The sequence below is a fragment of the Vidua chalybeata genome, chromosome 19, assembly GCF_026979565.1.
Source record: "Vidua chalybeata isolate OUT-0048 chromosome 19, bVidCha1 merged haplotype, whole genome shotgun sequence".
Taxonomy (NCBI): domain Eukaryota; kingdom Metazoa; phylum Chordata; class Aves; order Passeriformes; family Viduidae; genus Vidua; species Vidua chalybeata.
Genome location: NC_071548.1, coordinates 11,100,474 through 11,124,516, shown reverse-complemented (window position 1 = coordinate 11,124,516; position 24,043 = coordinate 11,100,474). Strand labels below are relative to the sequence as shown.

The 24,043-nt window shown below is 44.0% G+C and overlaps 1 protein-coding gene across 3 annotated transcripts; it reads right to left on the bottom strand.

Moving 5' to 3' along the window:
- Window positions 1-8,507: 8,507 nt before the first annotated feature.
- TMEM100 (transmembrane protein 100) lies at window positions 8,508-24,011 on the bottom strand. Of its 3 annotated transcripts, none has more exons than XM_053960415.1 (3): window positions 23,921-24,011; window positions 12,886-13,056; window positions 8,508-9,728 (listed from the first exon to the last, which is right to left on the bottom strand). In XM_053960415.1, exon 3 carries the CDS (start codon window positions 9,664-9,666, stop codon window positions 9,262-9,264), a length of 405 nt encoding a protein of 134 aa, XP_053816390.1. In that variant the 5' UTR covers window positions 9,667-9,728; window positions 12,886-13,056; window positions 23,921-24,011; the 3' UTR covers window positions 8,508-9,261. The 3 variants fall into 3 exon arrangements, with proteins under 3 accessions (XP_053816390.1, XP_053816389.1, XP_053816391.1); XM_053960414.1 differs by lacking the exon at window positions 23,921-24,011 and adding an exon at window positions 15,681-15,818; XM_053960416.1 differs by lacking the exon at window positions 23,921-24,011 and adding an exon at window positions 13,372-13,388.
- Between the last annotated feature and the right edge of the window lie 32 nt (window positions 24,012-24,043).

Sequence of the window (24,043 nt, the reverse complement as noted above, 5' to 3'; positions counted from 1 at the left end):
TGCAGAAGGGCTCTGCTGACCTCAATGAGCACACTCACCAGCAAAGCAGATCAAAAATCACCATTTGGGCTGTGTTCCACACACCCCACAAAGACTGGAGGATCTAGAAACTAAATGCAACTCCCCAAGCACTGTCATACCCACAGAACAACCCTCCCACTGCCACTTTTGAGCAGGGAAGCAAGTGAAGAGTCACTTTGCAGGATGTCCTTCACACGGCTCCTGCTCAGTCTTGTCCCTGTGATGAAATGACCCCTCTGCACAAAGCCCATCCGAAAGCAGCTAAAAAGAGTGGCTGAATGAGATGGAAATAGCAGCCATCCCCCACAGGTGGAGTGCCAACATCAGGGGCTAACAGGGCTGGAGTCTGAAGAGCATCCCTCTAACTCCTGGGCAAAATTGGCCACTTTTTGCAAGTTATTTGGAGACCAAATATTTGCAGCTCCTCCCCCAAGCAATTCTGTGCTTCAGTCTCTTCAAATCATTCCTCAGCCCAACTGGAGGTCTGCTGCCCTGTGACCACACTGCAGCTTTCTGCAACAGAGGCTGGCTCCCCAAACCCTGATGTTCATTGAGGACATGAAGCTGGGGAGAATGGCAGAACATTTATTTCTTTCAAAGACAGATCTGCACGGATGAGAACTCTCCAAGTGCTCTGCAAAGCTGATGCCAGTCACATTTTCAGAGTTCCAGCGTTTAACAAAGACTTCACTCTGGGGACAAGAGCATTGTCCAGCAGAGGAGGTGACAGAGACGTCAAATCTATCTGCCAGATGTCGGTGTCGTAACTTGTACCGAGACTCCTTTCTCTTTGTACACTTGGCCCTGCCGCCTGCAACATGCATTTCCCAGCTGGAAAGGCCTCACACACTCCTGTTACTGGGAAAAAGAAAACTGCCCAAAGGGAGAAAGTACAAAAGGTTTGTCTTTGCTACAGGAAACTGGAACTGCCAACAGTCTTGCTGAACTGAGTGCGTCGACAGAATTAGGGTTTAGCAAAGTATCAGCAATGGGACAGAAATGGAGGGAAATAATTTCCCAAGTCAGGCTATTTTCTCTCAAAACCAAGTAGAGTAGAGAAATAAAATTCAGTGATCAGAGCTCTTCACAGTCTGGAATTTCATTGCCTGAAAAACTCCAAGGTTGTTCTCATTTTCTTACCTTCCCAAATAAGGATGCAAATCACAGCCTCAGGAGTTTATCTGTGCATGGATTTAGGTACAGAGCTTTCATACTTGTGCATATTTCATTTCAGCAAGATGAAAATCTTTTGTGTTATCCTGCTCTTTCTGATTTTTTAAATACAATGCAACTGAAAATTAAATGTGGTAATCCAATGATTACAACTTCCTGTAAAAATGAAGAAGCAATAAAATTTACATTTCTGTGAAATGTTTTGACTTAACAAGATCATAGTTTTCCAGTGGAAGACTATTCCCTTGGGAGTTTCTGACCAGCTGTAACTGCAGCATTTGGAATACATCTGTCATCCTAGGAAATTAAGGATTATCAGAACCATAGGAGCACAACTTGCTGTGAGTGCTTGTTGTGAGGCTGAGGGATGCTCTCAGTGGTGGGAGCACCAGGGTGCAGAAGTTTTCCTTTCTCATTCTTGGCAATTTTAAAGCCTTCCTACATCTGAACACAGAGTGTTGAATTATTCAATCAATATGTGAATATAAACACTCAAACTGTGCAATTAGAAAACAGATAAAACTCCAGTAGATGGCGCTCAAAAATATCCCAAATTTGTGTCCCTGCTCGGCTCTCAGGACCTCGGTGCCGTGGGGAGGCAGCTCTGCCAGCAGCCCTGGGCAGCCTCGTCACCATCACTCTGAGAGACAGGGGATGCTCAGAGCTGCAGGGCCTGTAACAAAGGTGGGCTCAGCAGTGGCTGGGAACACAGAAAATACACCAAAAGCAAGTGGATTAAGAGATCTCAGTCCTGTAAAAACAGCAAAGTTTTGGAGAAGTGCTGGGAACCCAGGCAGTTGTAGAACATGACTTGCAGGCAGGGGAATGTCTGGCTGCCAGTTCCTGTGCAGTCTTGTTGTTCAGTAATGGCCAGTTCTGGGGTCACTTTTAAATTTTGTAGCTCTGACTGGAAGGAGCCTGTTGTATTTCAAAGGTTGTTGAGTAGTAATTCTTCCACAGAAGCACAATTGGTTTTACCACCACCAGGGGTGTGCTTTTATTGACCATTTTGACCAAAGACCAGAGTGGAAGTTGACACCATCTGATTGAGTGCCTGGTTGGTGGCCCACAAGAAATGATCTAATGGCCAGCTCCTCTGCAGTCCCACAAAGCCACTGCCAGAAGTGCATCAGCCACTCCAGGCTGTGATGCAGCCAATGCTCCGGGGTGGCAATGCTTAGTGTGGAGCCCAGAGCTCCTGGCTGTCCTCTGCTTTCTGCAGAGGAAAAGAAAGCCCTTCACACAGCCAGGGAAGAGAAGCCTCCCCAGGCTAGCTGCCAACATGCTTCAGTCCTCTGCTTTAGACTAGTGTGAGCTAAACACACATGGCCATATGGATTCTCCCTGATTTTTCTGTCCCATCCTGAGCTCCAGGCTTCATGCTTTCACTTCTGGTCACTATTTTGTGTCTGTGTCTGTAGTCCCTCTAGTCCTGATCGGCATGGAGCAGCCCAGGCTGCAGTGAGGAAGAGGTGGCTGCTCAGAAAAGCCACCTTAGCCCCACTGATGTCAGCACACAGAGGGGCAGGAGATGAGCAAAACGGTGACTGTGATGTGAATGTTGTTGCTCAACACTGATAGTTTGTGTCTGCCACAACACTTGGAGCTGGTTGAGGCTACCACACCTATCATGGTCCAGCTGCTGTGATGGAGGAACCTTAGGGTTTTGCCAAGGGAGGAGCAGCTTGTTCTCTAAATTGTTGGGGTTTTTCTCATAAAAGACTGATGAGGTGTTGGTCCTATATGCATGTAGTCACTCATTTTGCAAGAGCTTAAACATCAGCAATAACTTAACCATCTTTATGATCTTTCACATGAGTTATATTACTCACTTCAGCAGTTTTGCCTTTGGGGAAAAAAGGGAAAGGGGTGACAGGATGCTTTGCTCCAAGCCTGCATTTCATTAAACTTCTGCTGTACCGCTTTTGCTCCAGATTAGGAAACAATTTTCTTCCAGACCCAGTCATTAGACTTTCTTGAGAAAACTGTTTATAGAGAAATGGTTAAGAGATCAGGACGTTTCTTTACAAGTTCATTTTGCAATCCAGAGTGAAAAGTCCTCTGCTTGTATGCTAGCAGAGGTTGTTCTTTGAAGCACCATCAGTTGGTGGGCAAAGAATGAAATTATCTAGATAGAAGCAAAGCAGAAGTGGCAACAGAGATGGTAATCCATAACATATCCCATTGATTCCAGGGAAATAAGTCTGTTCAGGGGAATCTCAGCTAATTCACATGGAGGCCTACTTTGTCTTTTTTACTGTGTGAAGCAGCAGATTTCTCTCTGCAGTGCAGTGAGGGTGCAGGGCAGAGAACAAAGAGCAGCAGGCAGTGAGAATGTGACACCATCCCTTCCCACAGCGCTCTGGGCTGCAGCTCTGCTGGCTGGATGTTATTTTAGGGGCTGCGCCTCCCTCCCATGCGCGTCCCAGGGCCCGGAGCCGCACAGCTCTGACGCCCGGTTAGCCCGAGGCTTATTCATGTTCAGGAATGGGAGGGTCAGGGCCATCGACACACACCAGCATCCTGCTGCCTATTATTTCCTGCCAGCCCTGGCGTTGCACCAAGCCCTAACATGACAGGTGGATGGAGTTCACAAGGAAATCATGTCATGGGCCAGTTTTCCAGGAAAGCTGTTAACTCTGTTCACAAACCCGGGCCTTCAGATAGAAAGGGAGCGTGGCTGAGAAGAGGCAGTGAAGGGCTGCTCTGCTGTTATTTATGTTTTTGTCACAGATTATTCACTGACATCTCTTGCTGCAGCACAGAAATATTTACCTCTGCACAGTGCCCACCCCATCAAAAGCAGACTGTGGCTGAATACCTTTTTACTTAGAAAGCCATGGGGACACTGCCTCTGCAAATCCCACATGGGCAGTCGATGTCAGTCAGGCTGCAGAAGATGGTAAAAGAATGTGCCTTTCACTAAGCTAAATGGTTCCTGGGAAACAAAAAATAAATATGAGGTGAGGATCTAAGACCTCATACCTGGTTAACCTGGGGACTTCAGACATTTTGTAAGAATGAAACTGAGGATAAAGTCCAGGATGTATCAGAAACAAGACTTGCATATTTTTAGTCTCCATCAACAAGGCACATTTACTATCCTTCCGTTACTCTACGCAGTGTCCAACATCTGCAGTTGTATGTTCTTCTCTTTCTTTCCTCTTTTTCTGTTTTTAAAATGTAATAATTTTTCTATTAGTATAGAAAACACAGAAGAAGAGTTAAGAGGAAAAGCAATCAATCCAAAAGAAGTGTTTTTCAAAATTGCCATGTTTGCTACAAATGCAAATTTTAGGATGCACAGTCAGGACAATAGGACTCCAACTGGCTGCTCACAAGAGGAAGGATTAGGCCTGTGTCATAGTAATAGTGACATCAACAATCTGAATAAAAGCCAAAAATTCAAGTTGATTTTGCAGTTTAAGACCATTGTTCTCCCACATGGTTTAGCCTGTAAGATTTAGTCTACACATAGATTTCTGCCAGAATTTATAGTTTTCACATCATACAGTGCAGTTCTTGATATGTAATGTACTTCAATATATAAAAGCCCTTCATGACTGGCAAATATTTACATTTATATAGCTAAAATGTCATACAAGCTACAGGCAACAAAGGTACTGGAAATATAAAAGCAAAATTATGTCTGTCCATGTTCAGAGGTACTGGTAATATCTATGCAAAAATGATGGCTGCCAATATTGTTCTCTTCTTATTTTGCAGCCCATTGTAAAAAAAATTAGGTGAAACCTGCTAATAATATGCACCAGCTTCCATCTCAGATATCAAAGGAGCAGTAACCCTGGATTTGACTCTGGATAAGCAAAGCTGAGGCAGGAATATGGGATATTCCAGAGGGCTTGTTCCTGGCCTGACTCTTCCGGATGCTGATGAGACTCTTAGGCCTCTCTTCGTTCCACACTCCAAGCTGGTTCCTGTTCTGTGGAGCTGCAGTCATACTGTACACTTGGTGTTTGGTAACAGGAGCTCTCTCAAGTGTCCATGGCAGAGAAACTTAATTCTTGACACAAGTCTGTGAAACTAACCTTTCTTTCTCTCTCTTTTTTTTTTTTTTTTTTTTTAACCTGGAAAATTGTGGTATTAGAGCCAGAGTCACGTACAAAACACAACATGTGAAATGACTGGGGAATTGTAAATTGGGCGTTTTGATTTGAACAAAATCTAAGCATTGTCATACCAATCTGATTATTCTTCTAAAATACTGTCCCAGGCTATAACTGTCTTTGTGTACAATAGCAATACAGGGTGTAGTTACAGACACAATTTCCTGTGCTTAGGTTTTGAAATTATTATTTAAGTTCACTGTAACATTTGCCCAGAGCACCAGCGCAATTCCTCTATTAGATAATTTTCTATCCTTGTGAGAGCAGTTTTGCTTGTGCAGTGCTGCCAGGGTTTTCAGGAAGAGATAGACAAGCAATTGTGACAATAAAATTTGCATCAGCTCCCACCCAGCCTCTCCCAGAACTGAAACACCATTTGTGGCATTCAAAGCCTTTTCACACCAGAAGGGAAGGTGTTTCTGAACTGGAAAGTCACTTTGATCTCCACAGGGTTGCATCCTTCTGCTCCTCAGATTCCCATGAGAAACACCAAACAGCAATCGTGGAGTTCCAGATGGCTTTGCATCAAAGACTTGGTGCACTGCAGCACCCAGCATCCAGGCATGAAACTCCAAATGAATCCAGATTAAGTCATGGGGTTCAAAATTTGAAGCAGAAATTTTGGTTGGGCTTTAAGGGCTGAAAAGGATGTGTTGTTCCTGGGTATGTACAGAAAGAGAGGATAGTAATGAAAATATCTGAAATAAATAGATTTACAAGAAGAAAAAAGCATAGACTGTGAGACATGGGTAGGGTATCATCACTGGTCAGTCAGAAAAGATGCTACCACTGGTTCAGACGGGCCCAAAATTAATACAAATTAATTACAGGGTAAAAGTCAGTTTTACCATGGGAACACTTAGCAATGAAACCTTTAAAACATCTTCAACAGCATAAAAAGTCAGTTTTACCATGGGAGCACTTAGCAATGAAACCTTTAAAACATCTTCAACAGCATAAAAATCTCAGTCTGAACTGCTCACAACCTTTGCTTTGCTCCTGAAGGACACCAGGATCAGGTGCTGGAATTCTCCCCATAAAATTACTGTTTTGCTCCTCTGAATAAAGGACAAACAAGCTTTGTGCACAGCCTTTCATTTGCTTCTTGGTGTAATATGCTTGTGCATGTACCTCATCTCTAAAGGACACAGATGATGCTGCTGAGCTCAGCAGCCCCTCTCACCCAGAGGCCTCCCAGCCTGTCCAGTTAGGTGGTACTGCAGGAGACCACGGTGTGCCTGAAGCTTTGCTGAGCCAGGGATCACATCCAGGATCACTGCAATGTGTCTGTCTCTGCACACAGGCTGGGTAATGCCCGGGAGCCCACAATTACCAAGGCAGAGGGAGGTCCAGGAACTCTGCCGCGTCCTTGCCTATGCACTGAAAAAGTCAAAGGGAGCAGAGATACAGAAAGGGAAATCATCTCTAGTAGTAGCAGAGCAATTCTTACTCACTCTTGTTTACCCTTCCTGAAAAAAAAACTGCTCCAAAACCCCCGTTGTCTCCATTCCACTGAGTTTGGCTTTTCTTTTTTGACTTGGAGCTGAGCCTCACCTTGTACCTCTCCCTTCCTTTCACAGCAAGCTCAGCTGTATCACAGTGATGGCCAAAGGAGGACCCCTGTGTGGGAAAGACTTCTGGAGAGGGCAGTGGGCAGCTCCTGCTCTGGGCTCAGCCTAGGAACCACAGAGCCAAACTGCCACACACTTAGTGGAAATCACTGCATCTCTACAGCCCCTGCAGATCTCTCCTCAGCAGCCCCCAAAATTCCACTGACAAAAAAAGAAATGGGGAGGGGAAAGAAGGAGTCAGAAAAACTATTGTGTTCCCAGGGAGGGAAAAAGATGAACAGCTCTATTTAGCTTATCCAGCTTTGCTGATGTCAATCACTTCTCTCATTTTAAACAGGAAAGACACCACTTTAGTCCACCTGTTCCATTATTTATCATGCTATGCATTTCCCATGAATTGTCACTCATGCAAAACCTGTACATCGTAAGGGGACACCCTAATATTTTTAATGACCTTAAGCAAAGTGATTGACACTGGACACCGGTGTCAGATGTTCTGGTGACGCAACATGTTCTCCTAGCAGCAGGAAAGCTTCCTGCCGTGATTAAGTGAGGGCTATGGAAGTGCTAAAATGTGTTGTCAGCTTTCCTCTGATGCAAGTGATTTTATTATAGCGTCTGGTAACCATGGAGTGTGGCAACGCAAATACTGACCCCAAACATCCCCTCTTGCACATATAGCTCACTCTATTTAAAACACAAGGTGCAGTTTGCAAATCCAGGGATAAGTTATGGATGTAACAAGCTTAAACCATGGAGGGCAGAGGAAATGGTGGCACCTAAGCCAGAATTCCTGTGTGGCTTCAGCAGGAGAAGCATAGGGATCCAGGATGAGCTGCAGAAGGAACCCCCTGCAGGACCTCTTTGGCAGTGGGCTCTGCAGCAGCATCACCAAAACTGTCCCGGCTGCCAGAGGCTCTGAGGGCGAAGAGAAGACACAGGCCTGTCTCACCTTGGTAGTGGAAAGCAAAAATCACACCCAGCCCTTTTGAGTCTGGAGAAAATAAGGGGGAAAAGAAAGAAAAAATGGAAAGGGCTCCATGCAGCCCCTCTGCCTTCTCATACACACCGGGGTGCAAACCTGTGACTCAGTTCAGCACCACTTGTCCTTCAAGAAAGAGAAATCATGTTCTAGTTTGCTTCAATTTGGGACGAGCCTCTCAATAATGCATTAACTGAGAAAAGTTGTAAGACCTCTACAACACAAGAGTTACAGAATCAACACCTCAGCCACAAGCGGGGGACACCTGGCACCTGCTTTTCATGAGGATTTGTAATCCCAAAGCTCAGTCAGCAAACACTACACATAGCTTTGCTTCCACAAGTTATTATTAATAGTTATGTCTCAAACTGACTGTGACAGTGAGTGTCTGCAGAACTGTCTGCTATGATTTTTCAATAACAGAGTTGTTAATTGAGCTGCAGAAGGTTGGACTATCAAGCCAAAGTCCACAGGCTGCAGAGGTTTTTGTAAGAGATCAGCAGTACTTGTGTTCACAGTTTTTGTCACAGGGGTTGTTCTACAAAAGCAGAAATATAAAGCAGTGAGAGTTGAAGATACAAGCTACCTTGATAGCAATAAAAATATTTTCTAAAATTCTAGCAGCACTGGATATTATTTTAATGAAATTTATTTTTTAATTTTATAACAAAATAATCAAAAGTGCTAAACCTGACCACTTTAATTTACAAAAAAAGTCTCACGTTTTAAGCTATGATCATACCTCATTATTTAGGTTAAACAACATAATTATACATTTCTACTGATTTCTATTCAATAGTGAAACAATATTAGTTGGTTTAAAAAAGGGGGAAAGTACCACAGGTATTGGGAGGGGGAAGTTACATAAAATATAAGAATCAGCTTATTAAGGAATTTGCAATGTGTTCTTATTGCCTTTTTTTTTTTTTTTTTTTTTTTGAGCTACAGTTTAAGTCCCAGATACTCTGGCCATAAGCTTGTAGTCACTTCAAATGCTATGATTTCTCCCTTGGTCAAATGTCAGTGTTTTAAGGAGACCTCTGGCATTTCAAGTCAATTGAAATTATTTTCTCAGTTCCCACACACTCCCCTTCCAACACGATCAGCATGTTGGAGAACGCAGTTAGGATGGTTGCAGCTATGTGATGCAGTTTTCTGGAAAGGAAAAATGGGGTTTCCTCTGTCTTGGAAAGAATCACTACCAAGTCTGCAGTAAGAAATACATTGGGAGCACTTGCGGAGTTGCTACAAGTATTTCTTAATCTATTCCATTTTCATTTCAGTTTGTTTCCACACTTAAATTAAAACCTGCAGTCTCTCCTACTGATAAATAGCCAAGTTGACTTACAAAGGTTCTGCCTTTTGTCCAGCCTTCTCTTGGCTGCCTTTAACCGAACAAGGTTCGCTGGTTTGCCACGAGTGCTGTCTGGCTCTCCCGCCTCTTTGCTTTCTTCTTGTGCTGCCTGATCTTCCAGCACACGGCGCTGGAAGCCAGCAGAACGAGTCCTGAGGACAAGAGGACCAGCCCAAAGACAGAGATGATGGATCCATGGGAGTTGAAGATGTATGCCACGGCAGTGACCACAATGCCAGCTATCAGGATGACCACGCCGAAGGGAATGGTGCAGCGGTAGCAGGAGAGCTCTGCTCCCCCCGTGGCTGCTGTCAGCTGGCACTCACTGACCAGAGGAATGGTGGTTATGACACAGTCATTGTTGTTACTCTTCTCTGTGGGTACAGAATCGGGGTGCTTTGGGGTGCCCAGGATCTCTTTGATAGGTTCGTTTGTCATCTTGATTGTCTTGACTCAGCCCGTTCTTAGGCTAGAGCAGGCTCTGCTGAGCACGTGCTGCACTGTGGAGAGAAGAGCATGAGTTCAGCCAATAATTACCAATCATTTATAAGACAAATGGGGACACAGAAATATCCCCCTGGGATCACAAACAACCAGACATTCAGACCTCACAAGGATTTATGCACAAGTTCAACAGTGACATGACTGATTGTGAAGGATCTGAATAATTTCCTACAGTATTCAGCAATATGTATGTAAGTTCTGGAAATAAGAGAGTCACAGACCAAGACAGACATCAACATTAAAATGTTGTGGGCCAAATCCTACATTAAGTTACATCCTAAAGTCAGTATTTCTGGACATAATTTAGATTTCAATGGCATTACATTTTCTCACAAAGAGGTGAAGTTCACATACTGTTTTGATTTTCGCTCACAGACTTTTCACACAGTTTCTTTATACACCTACACACAACACATTACACAGATTTGCTCCATTGCATATCACAATAACATGGTCAAGTACTAGCCCAGCAAAAGCCAGGATGAACAGTGAGCTCTTTCTCAGTGCAAGTGCTACTTAGGGAAAAAATTCAAATGGTCATGACAAGGTGTAGATGTGGGGGGAGTGGGGATGCAAACAGATTTACTCGGCTCAGCTCAAGGCTTGTGAACCTCCAGTTACAGGAATATCAATGCCAGACTGACAGCTTGCTATTTACACTGGCTTCATGCAAAAGCAATGGGTCTCTTGTAAATACATGAAATTACATCCCTGTTACTGTGGGAGGGAGATTTACCATCATATTCACTCATCTCAGATACAGCAGGCTGTTTTCCTCCTGTTTCCAGACTGTAAACACACTCTCAGTCCTGACAGCATGCACAGTTTGACTGCATCTGCACAGGACACAAATACCTTTTAGCTCTGGGCCCAGGGAATAATCAGAGTCCACCTGCTCAGAGCAAGAGGAGCCCATAGCTCTCTACCATTGCAGGCTGCCATGTCAGAGCTCAGCCTTGTCTCCGGGGCTCTGGTGATGTGGGGTCACTCTTGGGGCCTGCAGTGAGCTCTGCCAACACCAAGGCTGCCACAGATGTGCTGTCCTGGACCCAGCTCAGTGCACCCCAACACACACTCCAGAGACTGGGACACTGGGGAACCACTGGGAACCACTGGTTGTCCTGCTGGGACAGGACTCCCAGGACTCCTCCACCACTCTGGTGTGGGCTGTGCCGCTTTTGCTTTCATGAGCAGCATGATACGCAGAGAACAAGGAAGAGCGTTGGCAATGCAGTAATGCTTTTATCACTTTTATCACCTTCACATCTGTGACTAGGAAGTTAATTGCCAGATACTTGTATTCTCCTTTTCCTTTCCCACCACTCCACCCTTGTTGCTAAGATATATTCGTTCATTGTGGAGAGCCCTTGGTTTTATATCTCAGTACCTCCTACAACTGACTGTGGGTTTTACATGAAAAAGGATTTCACTCTTTTTTGAAAAAATACAGGCACAAACGGGCTAAATGCTAGATATAGTCAGAGCTTTTGTATACAAAGTCCCCTTGAACCCTCAAGAGAGAAGGAAAGCCCAGATCTGGTTTGCCAAAGCTTTTGTTCTGCACTGGGGAAGAGTGCTCAGCTCCCTGTTGTATCTGCTGTGCAGAGCTGCCTGTGGGCTCAGCCCTGCCAGAAGAGCCTGTCCCTGCTGAGCACACACAACACACCCAAGCACACACAGTGACAGCCCAAGAGGCAACAGGCACACACTGAAACACTCTATTTGATCATCACAAAAAACTTTTTTACTGTGAGGGTAACTGAGCACTGGAACCTAGTGAAGTTTTGGAGTCTCCACCCTCGGAGATAATCAAAAGCCATCTGCACAGCCCTGGGCAGCATTGCCTAGGTGCTGAGCAATAGGGGGGTCAGACCATATGACCTCCCGAAGTCCCTTCCAACCATGACCATTCAATGATTCTGCCTGTTTCTGTGAGTACTCTGTATCTCCAAGGGCAGGAAAGGGATTTGTTCAGACAAAGCAAATATATCTGTGCTGACACCTTTGATATCCTAAATTCTCCTAGGTTCGGTAGCTTTGTTCTTTGAATCATAATGTACGATTAAATGCTTTTTAAATCAGACAGAAAGAGCCCAGGAAAGCCATGGGTTTGCTCTCAAGTGTCATCAATCTGTTCCCATGTGGATCTGAGCCCAAGTTCTGCATTTTCAACAGTGATTGACCTAGCAGTGAGATGTACACTGGTGCCATTATGTTGCTGCATTACTTATCCATAAAATGTTACAGAAGTTCACCATAACATAGGAATATGATCCCCAAATGTCACCTTTTTTTGATCTTACCATTCAATTAGTGTAACACTTTATTATCAAATTTGAGGGAGAAAAAAATTTAAATATTTTGCATATAAAAGGTCTATTGGCTCAAATACTGTAATAACTATTTAAAAGTCCAAGTACTCTCACAGTCACTGAAATAGGGAAACTGCCAAATAACTTGAAGAAGTCCATAATAAGCATTATTATTCTGAAAAAATGTTAACCTTTAATCAAAATGTATTTACTCCTGTCTCTAAAGTCCTTGTCCCTCTGGTTCAGATGCATCTTCAGTGAGCATGAAAATCTCCTAGACCTCTTGTACAGAGATTTATGAAGAAAGGAAATATATTTATACAGTCAAATCTAACAGGAATAAAAATAAATATTCTAATCTATCATAATTAAGTCAATGGCAAAATATCTGTTAATTTCTGAGGACCACAGTTTTTGTCTGGAATAGGATGTAAGAAGGCAGGCAGTCATATAAAACAAATAAACAACTCTCTATTGAAATACTATTAAATGAAATAAACAACAGAACCTATTTGAAGTGTAAGCAAAGGTATCCAGCCATAGAAAAAAGGGCTCTGGATCCTCATTGCCAGCAAAGTCACTTCTGACTTAAGCCAACAGGTGATTTGGTTCAAGTTTCAGGGCAAGAAATTTAGGCAAAGATACCCAGCAACACCAGCATCCTCTCACTAATCATACCACAAGTACTATCTTAAGGAGCTACTTTGAGTTGGAGGAAGAATGTGCTTCTGTGGCAATCTGTGGCTAACCCTGGATAAGGGGAGAGAAAAGTTTTAGCCACTAGTGAGGGTAAGCTTAGATTTATCAAAAAGACATTAAATCCATCAGCATGCACACCTACCAGATCCGGGAGAAATCCATGGTAAAAGATCCTTGGCTCAGAAAGCAGAGGAAGAGTGCTGAAGATGTCTTGTATGACAATTCAAGGCAGAAAGAGCTGCTCGAGGCTTTGAAGTGTCAGATGTTGCTGAATGATGAACTGGAGGTGACAATATTCTAGCTTGGAAGTTTCCTACAAGAAAAGTTGTTGAATATTTGAGCTTCTTAAGAATAAAAGTCATGAGTGTAAAGCTTCTGCTGTGGGCTGACTCCTGCTCCTAACCTAACCAAAGCAGGAGATGTTCTCCTAGTGGCTTCTGCCTCTTTTCTTGGAAACAGCCACCCATTTCTGGCCCAATGTAACATTTTCCTTTGATGATGTGACGTCGCAGTAGTGAGTATCATAACCCAGTCAAGTCCCCAGAAAGAGCCAGGCAGGAAAAATCAATGCACAAGAAATACTGCAGATAAAAATCTTATTTAACTTAATTTCTATTGCTCACTTCACCTGTGTGAATAATGATTCAGAATACATGGGAGTTTGTCTCTTCTAAGTGTCCAATTTCTTTGAGCAAATCATTCCATCTCCCTGTTCCTATGTGAACTATGACAACACACCACTAAAAAAACCTGTTAGATCTCTTCCACTATTAGAAAACCTAAGTAATATAATCCCAAAGACTCAGAATAAAAAAAGGGCAGACTTACACAGTACAAGAACTCTCTGTAATAAACACAACTCCACTATATTTACTGTTGTTCATTTCTGTTACTGAATTTTCAAAAACAAGATTTGTAACTCCAAGAGGGCCAAGGCAAACCCTGCAGCAGGGCAGTGACAACTCTGCAGAAAGCAGAGCGATGGAAATTGTTATCAACTGCAGAAACAGCTGTGAAATCACCAGGCAGCTGGGTAAAACTCACAAAGCAGCAGATTTATGTTGCTAGTCTTATGTGACCCCCTTTCTAGAAGTGCATGATCACGGAAGATGATTTCAACATGGAAGCAGGAGTCCTAAGTGGGGATGAGAGTAAATTCATGAGAGTAGGTTTGTATAATGATACATTTTAAGGGATTTTCTGTTTTTAAGTTATTTAGACCCTGCTAACATTTCACAAACACAAACATTTTGTGTTGCGGCACAAACTGCTGCTGTTCTCCAGAAGATCCTTGGAATAAGCCTGTGATGCTGCCAAAGTATATTCAGCTGATTATTGAAGTTAGCTAATAATAAGGAAGTCTACTTGTTTATCTCATTGATTATATTCTTTTCCACAGGACCTAGCAATTAGTTTAACTTTCTGAAAAGTTTGGAGGGAAATACAGAAAAAAAAATCCTGACTTCAGATAAATAATCTAGATTTCATTAAAACAAACGCAGACCTCTGAAATGTGCTTGCAGTCAACTTCTACTTGGATTCCAGCAAGGTTACATTTGTTTGAAAGCTCTTCCCAGTGCAATTGTGCCCCCTAAGCCACTCTGCCAGCATCTTGCTTGGAAAAGATTAATTGCTCTGTCAGTTATTTATTTATATTTATCCCTGACTGCACACAGTTTAGATATTTTTATTTTAAATTAACGTCTTTGTAAAAAATTCTGACAGAGCAACTTCTTAGAGATGTAATTCCTTCCCTTCTCCTTCCCTCTCTCCCCACAAAACTGAGAAGCAGAAACACGTGAAATCTCTAAATGAAGCTTTCATCGTTTTAACTCTGAATCATTTCAATGTGGTGCTCTCTCAGGAGGCTTCCCACATATGGAGTATCTCTGTGCAAGGGCAAAGAGCCACTACAACCCTTTCCTCTTTTTCATATTTTACTTATAACCAGTGGGACACATTTGAGTTTTCCGCCTTCAAGCTCTGGACCAGACTCTTTCTATCTTACACAATACTTTATGCACTCTTTTTTGCTTATGTAAAATCCCAATGAATCATAATGCTCACACTTCACACTATGGCTATGCATTAAAGTAACTACGGAAAATAGCCTAAGGAGTCCTTCTGTCCCAAGAAGAGAGCCTGAGTTCATTCAGAATTCAACAGAATATACTAATCCTCAACACAATCCCGCAGCTCTGCCCCAGGTGAATGCTTCTGGAAAATACACAACCAGAATTTGTACTTACAAGACTCCAGGACCATGCCCTGAGCTACAGAGGTAGGAGAACACATTGCCTCCATACCAGCTGCGTCGGGATGCAATAAGTTTCTCTCACCAAGTTTTTAAGTGAAATCATGAACAGATTTAAACTCTCACACCTTTTTCGTTTTCCCCACATAGCCGAGGTGTAGGATGGGAGTCAATCCAACCCCTCCACAAACCAACTTTGTTATGTGCCAACTGCAGAACTTTCAAACGCGCCTGCTGCACGCCACACACACACCTGGGCTAAAATCCTCCGTGTCACGCCGGTCCCCGAGTACCTCTGCAAGAGAGCAGAGAGGCGAGCAGGCGGGGAAAGCCTTGTGCACTACAGCCCTGCGGTACCGGGGAAGCAGCGCTCCGCGGGACACCCGACCTGCACCGGCAGCGGCTCCGCCTGCCGAGCCCCCGCGGCTGCTGTAAGCGGGGAGAGCCCCGTGCCGCAGCGGAGCCCGAGCAGCCCCGGCCACCCCGTGGAGCCGGGCACGGGAGCCAGAGCCCCGCGGGCACCGGGAGCCAGCGGGGGCGCGGCTTCGGGACTGCCAGCGAGCCGAGCCGTGCCGTGCCGAGCTGAGCCGTGCCAGTCCCTGCCACAGGCTGGGCCAGTGTGCCATAGCATGGGCTAGTGTGCCATAGCGAGCCGTGCCTAGCGAAGCCGAGCCGTGCCTTACCTCCCGGCCGCCGGGCGGGACTGCGGCGGCCACCAGCCCGCAGCCAGCATAAGAGGGGATGCAGCTCGCCGCACAAGGGACTGTAAACAAAGTTCTCGGTGAGAGCGAAGCAATTAAGGGACCGGAGCAAATTCAGCGGCGGGAGCTGCGGCGGGCGGGGCGGCAGCGGGACGGTCGCGCTGGGCGGGGGGGCCGGGTGTCCGGGCTGGGCCGGCCGGGGGCCGGGCCTCTCCCTCCGCCCCGCGCTGCTCACAGCCCGCACAGGGATGCGCACGGCGGGGGCAGCCCGAGGGGAGGCTCCGCATCGCGCCCTGCCCGCGGCAGTCTCACACATGGGGCCGGGGGAGCGTCCTGCAGGGACTGCCCCCGCAGCCCCTTCTTCCCTCCCGCAGCTCGTTCTTCCCCCCCGCAGCCTCTTCTTCCCCCCCCCCCCTTCCCCCCCCGCAGCCCCCTCTGCAGCCCCCTCTGCCCTCCTGCGCGCCCAGCCCCGTGCCGGCTGTTCGGGCACATCCCGGCTGCAGCAGAGTGGGTAAGGGTCAGTACCTGTCCTGAGCTCGCTGGGTGGCCGTGCTGGGTCACTTGAAAGCACAGTCCCTCCCGAAATCCAGATGAACTCCTAGCTCAACTGCTCAGAAATTAAAGGAGGAACATAGCTTCGGATGGCATTCTTAGAGGATAAAGTTTTATGTATCATTTAGAAATATTTTAACTGGCTTTTCTAAGCTTTAATTACTAATTTCTGCAGCACATCAAATACTACAGGGGTTTGGAGAAGATGGGTGTGGGTGTGTGTTAATTTTTTACCATGATTTCTGTTACTTCAGACAAAAAGTAGACAAATTATGCTTTTAAGTCTGGTAAAAGGACATGTTTGAACTTTGCGGTTAAGCTAAACCAAAGTTCATATTGAAAATACACTATTTTATCAATGATTGATAAAAGAACAGTACACCAGATGTATTTAATTAGCCACTCTGTCTCTGAAAGCATGCATGTACTTTTGACTCCAGGATGAAATCCTGGTCTCACAGAAATTAATGGCAAAACTTCCATCAGCTTCACAGGGGCCAGGATTTCATCCTGTGTGTTGTTAAGAACTGCCCAGTGACGGAGACCCTGCCAAGGGTTCATCTCCTCCAGACAAATCAACCAGGTTCTGGAAAAGCTCCACAGCTTTATGCAAGAAACTGTCAATTTTTTCCCCCCACTTGCTGGTTTTCCCATCAAATACATCAGCATTTGAGCAGAAATGACAAACAAACTGGATTTGAGGGGATCTTCATTAGGCAGGATCTCCCAGACCATTGCCTGGTCCTTCCCAATACAGGCAGACGTGTCTGTAATATCTTTATTAGACTTGACAAGTTCCACCTCGAAAACAACCAGGTTTCCTACTCCTGCTGTTGGAGAATACAAGCCTTATTCTGTTGATATCTAGGAACCTTGTTTTTAGCTGAATAGGTTCATAGACAATTATACATGGACAAGTAAACATTTGGCTGAAGCAGCTACTCTCTCTTTTGGCAATTAACCCTCTAACGCCCTAAGAGGGAGAAATTAAACTCTCTCAGGCTTATTTTCAATCATTTTTTTCAGATGCCTTACCAACTTCTTCCATGGAAGTGCAAGTATTTTCCTGGCCTACTAGAAATACTAACATTTCATAATTTTCTTCTGATTGTTCAGGATGTCTGTTTTTTTCTCCAGTATCAGTTTCATTTTTCACTTAATATCAGAAATTCTTGCTGTTTGCACATGTGTGCATGACCTAAATTTCACCCCATCCCTGTTACATCAGTTCCTCTCTAGTCCTTCCAGTCTAGTATTTGATCCTCCTATGTTGACAGAGAACCTCCCTCTCAGGCTTACATCATCCACAGCTCCACTAGTACATTCTTATTTTTTCATGCCAACTTCATTACTGAAAGTATTACATAAAATACTGAAAGTTTTACATAAGATATCTCACGAAACTGATTTTTTAGGAGCTATTCTAATACACCTAAACAGGCACCGAAGCTGGGCTTAGAATTCATGTTTCTGTACAAATAAATGCCCTAACAACAGGCAAAAAAGTCACACACTCTGCTAGACCTCATGCAATTCTTATTCCTTGCTGTGAAGCCTAGAAGCTGTAATAAAAAGTGATGGGAATGAGGTCTCCTCTAGTGCTGAGAGATCAGTGTGCTCTCCCCTAGAAGGATGGATTTATAGCACTCAGGCATTGAAGGGTTTAAAACAACTTGGGCACCATCCCTCTGGCCTTTTAAAAAAAGGGATGACTGATTACCTCTGCCTTTTAAGGTCCTGCTGTGTTCTGAGCAGAGCTCAACAAGGATGTAAGGAAAGAAGGACCAGCCACACCCGGAGCAGCATGTTCGGCACCTGTAGAAATTCAGGGCAAACAGCTGAGGAAACTTCAGGGCTGAGCAACAGCTGCAGTGAGGGGTTACAGGTTCACAGTTTTGGACTGCCAGACTTCAGTGATAGCTCCCCTTTAGGACCTGCCCTAAATGACAAAATCTCCTCCCAGGGGCCTAAACACAGCTGCTTAGAGGGAAGTGCAGCCCCAAAGCTGGGCTGATAAGCAAGAAGCGTGTGTGATTCTGGAACTCATGGCGCCTACTGAGAGAGCAGTTCTGCTCCTAAATTGAGCAATGCAGTTGCTCTGCCGACTGAAACACACTTGCAATACTTCATGGCTTCCTTTGAGTTTCTAACAGTCTCCTGGGCCTCAACAGCACAGCAAACAGTGACTCACTAATCTGGCAAAGTACAACCATTGTGGGCTCCCTATTCACTTCGTTTTTCTTACCTTTTCCCTAACCCTCTACTGAATTTTCCTTTTATTTTATCCCTAAGCCCACACACATGCACTGCATTTCCTGAAACTTTCAAAAAGTGCCCTTTCAACATGTTCAATATATTATAAATTGTCCTTACCATGCCATGCAGTGTATGTGTTTTGTGATGAGGAATGGAGTCCAAAAGGAGCCCAAAGCCAGTTAAGCCAGAGAAGTAAATAATTTCACATAAAATGCTGTAGCTCCCCTCTCATGAACACAGTTTACAGCCCAGTTGATTGATAGCTGTGTAAACCAGCCACTCTGTGGGTATTCAGGCTCATGAAATGCATGTGCTTATAACATCTGTGAGAAATCTCTTTGGTGGCTGGGAATATGGAAAGGAATTTTCTTTGAACTCCATTAGATCCTACTAGTGCTTTGGTCAACATCAGTTATCCTGCTGTGTATGTGAACTTTGTTATTGCCTTCCTTGACTTTCACTTAATCTTCCTGCAGTGCTGAAGAAGACAGGATATGTGGAACTGAAAACAATTATTCTTATCTCCTACTGCTTTCATAATTACATGAAGTTCCCATTTGAAGAGCTACATTCCTTGTGTGGACATGTGCTTTTAATTAGCAGAGGGATGCATCACACCACAAGAAGCCAATTCCTCAACCTTGCATAAGTTGGTTACAGAACCTCTGAATCTTCAGCCACCGTGGCAGCTTTCTGGCCAAGTCGGGGGAAACATGGGAGCAAACTCCAGCGCTGTAATTTCACCATAACCAGGATTTTTATTAGAGACTATTGCAGTAGGATGCAGCAGATTCATCTGAGATTTAAGTTCAAAATAGGAATGATCTATTTTCTTGGTTTTCCACCTGCGCTGGGCTTAAAGACATGAAGGGAAATGCAGACAAAAAGCTGAAAAAGTGACTAGTCCAAGTTAGTGGGTATTGTCAAGAGACATTTTCATTTCATTTGCTTCCCTTCTCAGTAGGTGGAGTATAAAGAGCTTACACTGTTCCCTCTGCAAACGGTCAGTCTAACAAACATGGAGTGTTTCAACCAGCTGTTAATGACTCTCCAACAGTAGAAAGTGATGAGTTTTAAACTAAGCTATACAGGCCATTGGCTGAATTACTTCCTGTCTGATGAGTCTTTCTTTGTCCTACTTCACTACAATCCTTAGGAGAAATTTATACACAAGATCTATCTAAAATACTGCACAAAGTTAAAATACACAGCTTTTCTCCTACATAATAGATGACTTGTCTGAAATTTACAGTAAGTCAAGTGTCTGACCTAAAGGGTAGTTAAAAAAAAAAAAAAGAATCATTGCCGTAAGACCAATTCTTACTGTTCCCACAAAAGACAGCTTTTCATATATATCATCTGCTTTAGCATCACCTGCTAAAGGAAATGTTTAGAAATATTTCTACATCCATGTAAACAAGTTAAGAAAGTAGAGGGTGTGGTAGTGATAAGCATTTACCAAACCAAGTGAAGATCTAAACAGGCTGTCTTATCTTTTGAATGAGTCATTTTAGGTCATGCAAGTAATGGTGAAATCCCTTCTTTCCTACAGTGAAATTTAAAATTACCCCTCTTTCGTCAGGTTGTACGTCTTTATCTCCAGTTTATTTGCACTGGGAGTGTGTTACTTTCCAGAGAAACTGTGGCTAAAAGATGTAAATCAAAAGTAAACATGGGCAAATGAAAGAGATGGGTTCTGACACCAGGAGTCCAGCATAATAAACTATCTACCAAAGGTAGAAAACACTTAGTATCAGAAGGCAGAAAAACTGCAGAACTCCAGTTATCCTCTGAATCCTCTTCTATTTGGGTGGAACTCTGTTGAAACCAGATACTCCATACAGAAACAGTCATAGTTTGGGGTTAAATTCAACTCTAGAAGAAGGCCATTATAAACCAGTATTTAATAGCCATTTACGACATATTACAGCTCAAGCAGCTCATGTTTTGTGCTAATTCTTTGTAAAAATCACCCTAGGTGACCCTCTCTGCCTAAATACTTAGGAATAAAAACATATATATAAACATATATAAACATATATAGAATATATAAAATATAAAAAGGCTATGTAGCAGACTGGCTATATTTTCTATGCGCTCTAAAAATGTTGAAAAAACAGATTTCCCTTTGACTCATACAAGAGAAGAGAATATGGACTACCTTACACATGCATGGCTGTGATGGGAGATGCTGCTGTTACTTTTCAGCTTTTTGGATGAAGAATCTTCTTCTTGCAAACTGTACAAGTCATGAAACAATTTGTGAGAAAGGTTTTTACATGATGAAGTCAATAAAGCAACAGCAGCAGAAGCTTATAATTGCTTTGGCTGTGTATATGAGAAATGCAAATGTACAAATTGTATAAATGGTAAGGCAGGAGTATTCAGCAGTTTTGCAAAGGTTTTGGAATGCACTGAGTGAAATGGAATTACAGTAGTATATAAATGTCTGTACAGCAGTTGAATTCATCAAAATCCCACATCTTTAATTCATCTTCAAGAATTTTTCAAAGTGCACCAGTGCCACACAGAGACAGATAGAGGAAAACACAACATAGCTGGGAACATTCTCCTACATATGGATGCACATATCCAAAACAAATATCGGGGGCTGAAAACAACAATGTAGTATTCATTGCTGGTTTCACTTCTGGCCACATAGGATTTTCTGATGTAGGAGTTGTCCAGTTTTCTGGTATTTGTTCCATGCCACAGAATTCATTGGATTATCCAGCACTGATTTCAGTAGCAGAAAGGTTAGGTGTTAGGGGGGAATTCATGCCGATTTATTTCCATTCTCAAAAACAGGTGGAAGATTTAGGTACGTTAATGCCACTGATAGCCCAAATCAGCAAGTTGTCTTGAGGTATATTTCCCACTCAGAGCAGCAGCAGCTAAACAGAATCATAAAATCACAGAATGGTTTGGATTGGAAGGATCCTTAAAGATCTTCCCATCTCATTGCAACCTTTTGCCATGGGCAGGGACACCTTCTACTATACCAGGTGCTAAAAGTCCAGTCCAACCTGTCCTTAAACACCACCAGGGATAAAAGCTAAACCATCCCATACCCGAAAACCTGGCTGAAAGCCAGGTATGCTAACTACTATACTATAGGGTAACTGACCTGAAGCCTGAGATCCACCAAGTATGTAGATCAAGTTATGGGCACTTTTGAAACTCCCCCTCATTGCCCCAGAATAGTAACCCTCTATTTTCACTTCTGGGTCCCTGATCCATGTGTGGGACTGGATTTTGCTGCATCCAGGCTGCCTTTGGGTTTTTGTTCCCAGACCCAGCTGGCCCAGCAGAGTTACTGTCCCACAGTGTTGGGGCAAAGCAGTAGAAAATCAGTCCTGAACTCATCCCAGCCTACAGCCACTACCCAGAAGTGAAGATTCTAAAGGACTTGAGTTCAAGCTTCAGCTTCTATCCCTAAGCTAAGGGCAACACATGGAAATACAAGTGATAAATAATAACACTTACGTAAACATACATGAAAACAGAAAATAAACTCTCAGAACTGCTTGTGCTTTCTCAGTAATCACCACTCCTTATTTACCAAGAAAAAAGGTCACACAGTAATGCCTTTTTTGAAAGCTTTTGTCCCTAGAGTGGCCTTGTGAGATAAATCTCTTTTTCCATGAAAGTGCTGGGAAAAGAGGGAGTGGTCAGGCAGCTGAAGCCAACTTACTGATGCCATGTAGACAACCATATAATACAAAACACTGACCCTAAAATAATACGCAACATGGAGCTGGGATCACTTCAGTCACTTTGCACAAACAAGGAGATAATGTAATCTCACAGGCACGTGCCCTTGCTGCATGTTAAAGATCAGTTCTTGACTCACAACTCCTCCTTTTTCATACTGGGTCAAAGTCACCTTTGTGCAAATGAGCCACAAGCTCTTTCAGTTTCACTGAGCCGTGTTTCAGAGAAAGAATGGGACTTAAACGTGCGACAGCAATCTGATAAAAACTTTGCATTAGTAAAGAAGTATTTCTGCAAGAAAAATTAATTAGTCTCACCTCCATGCCATTGCCTCATATTCCATTTTAAAGACCAGCTCCTAAGCTGGGTGGACAGCACAGCTTCACTCAAGGCAACTTAGCCAAGAAATTACTCATAAGGGATCAGCCATAAGAAATGTATTGCCTTGATATTTGGAGAACCAACTGGGCTCACTGCGAGCATGCCATTTTAATTAATGTTTAAAGGAAGAACAAAAATAAGCCAAAAAATTTATATATCTTGTACAAATATTAGTAATAATATGAATAACAATATTGTAATAATAATAATAATGCACATAAGATTACTACAAAAAAAATAAAAGAACTGAAATGATTGCCCAGCAGTCTCAGTGGGGAGATAAGAACAGGTAAGACATGAACAGATATTTATTATCATTACTGACATTATTCTATTAAGATAGTACAGGTCAAGTTCTGGCATCAAATTTACATACTGGGAGGAATTTTGTGAGATCCAATCTTGCCTTCTGCCAAAATGCTCTCTCCAAAAGTTTTCTGGACTGTGCAAGGATGAGGGTCAGCCTGTATGTCCAAACCAGTCAGCCAGAAATCCTCATGCTCTGCTTGCAAACCAATTGACTGGAACTGGAAAGGACAGCTGACATAAGTGAACTCTTTGTCAAAGAGCTCAGCCACTTGGCAGGGAAGCTAGAAACACTACATTATTCCAGCCTTGCACAGAGGTTACCACCAAATACATTGGGTGGTACTGCCAGTCAGTAGGTTTGATGACGTCCCACTGCTCAGAGCTGTTTGTTTTATTCTGAAGACACAGTGTTCAGCAGGAAAATCTCACAGGAATTAGAAGAATAAAGCTGTAATGAAAACAGATTTACAGCTCCTGGGAGAAAATCTGCCATAGTCACATTTTAAAGGCTTTAATGCTTGGCTGAGTGTCATAGGTGGTGTCACTGCAGAGCCTGAGCAAGATGCAAAACGTGTCCTTGCCAGTGGATTCCTCCTGCCCGGGAGCTCATTCCAGTGAAGGTTTTCTGTCCCCTTCCACCCTGTCCACCCCAGTGCACTCCAGCGCAGCCCAGAGCCTGAGCCTGGGCCAGAGCCTGCTGCTCCCCCTCTCTGCCAGGCTGGCTGGGCTTCGGTGGGTGGGCGGGGGCCACGCTCACCTGCCAAGCAGCTGGACAGCAGTTACAGGTTCTTTTTATAATAATACTCTCATATGCACAGTCCACAAGGAAAACTGCCTGTCAAAATGTGAAGACGTACAAAAATACACGCGCCCATAGTGTTCAATCTGTGTCCTTGGGGAACACCCCAAAGGGATGGTCCTGACCGTCACACCCACGGACCTGTCCCCGTTCTGGCACCAGGCTGATGTCACACACACTCAAAGGCACCACCGCCGAGACCCGGCCTAACCTGAGTGCGCACGGAGCGCACCTGCGGGGCAGGGCCGTCCCCTGAAGCCGCCGCGACCCCGAGCCCGCGGTCCCGGCCCCGCAGCTCGGCGGGGCCCGGCCCCGGGGCGGAGCGGGGCGGGCC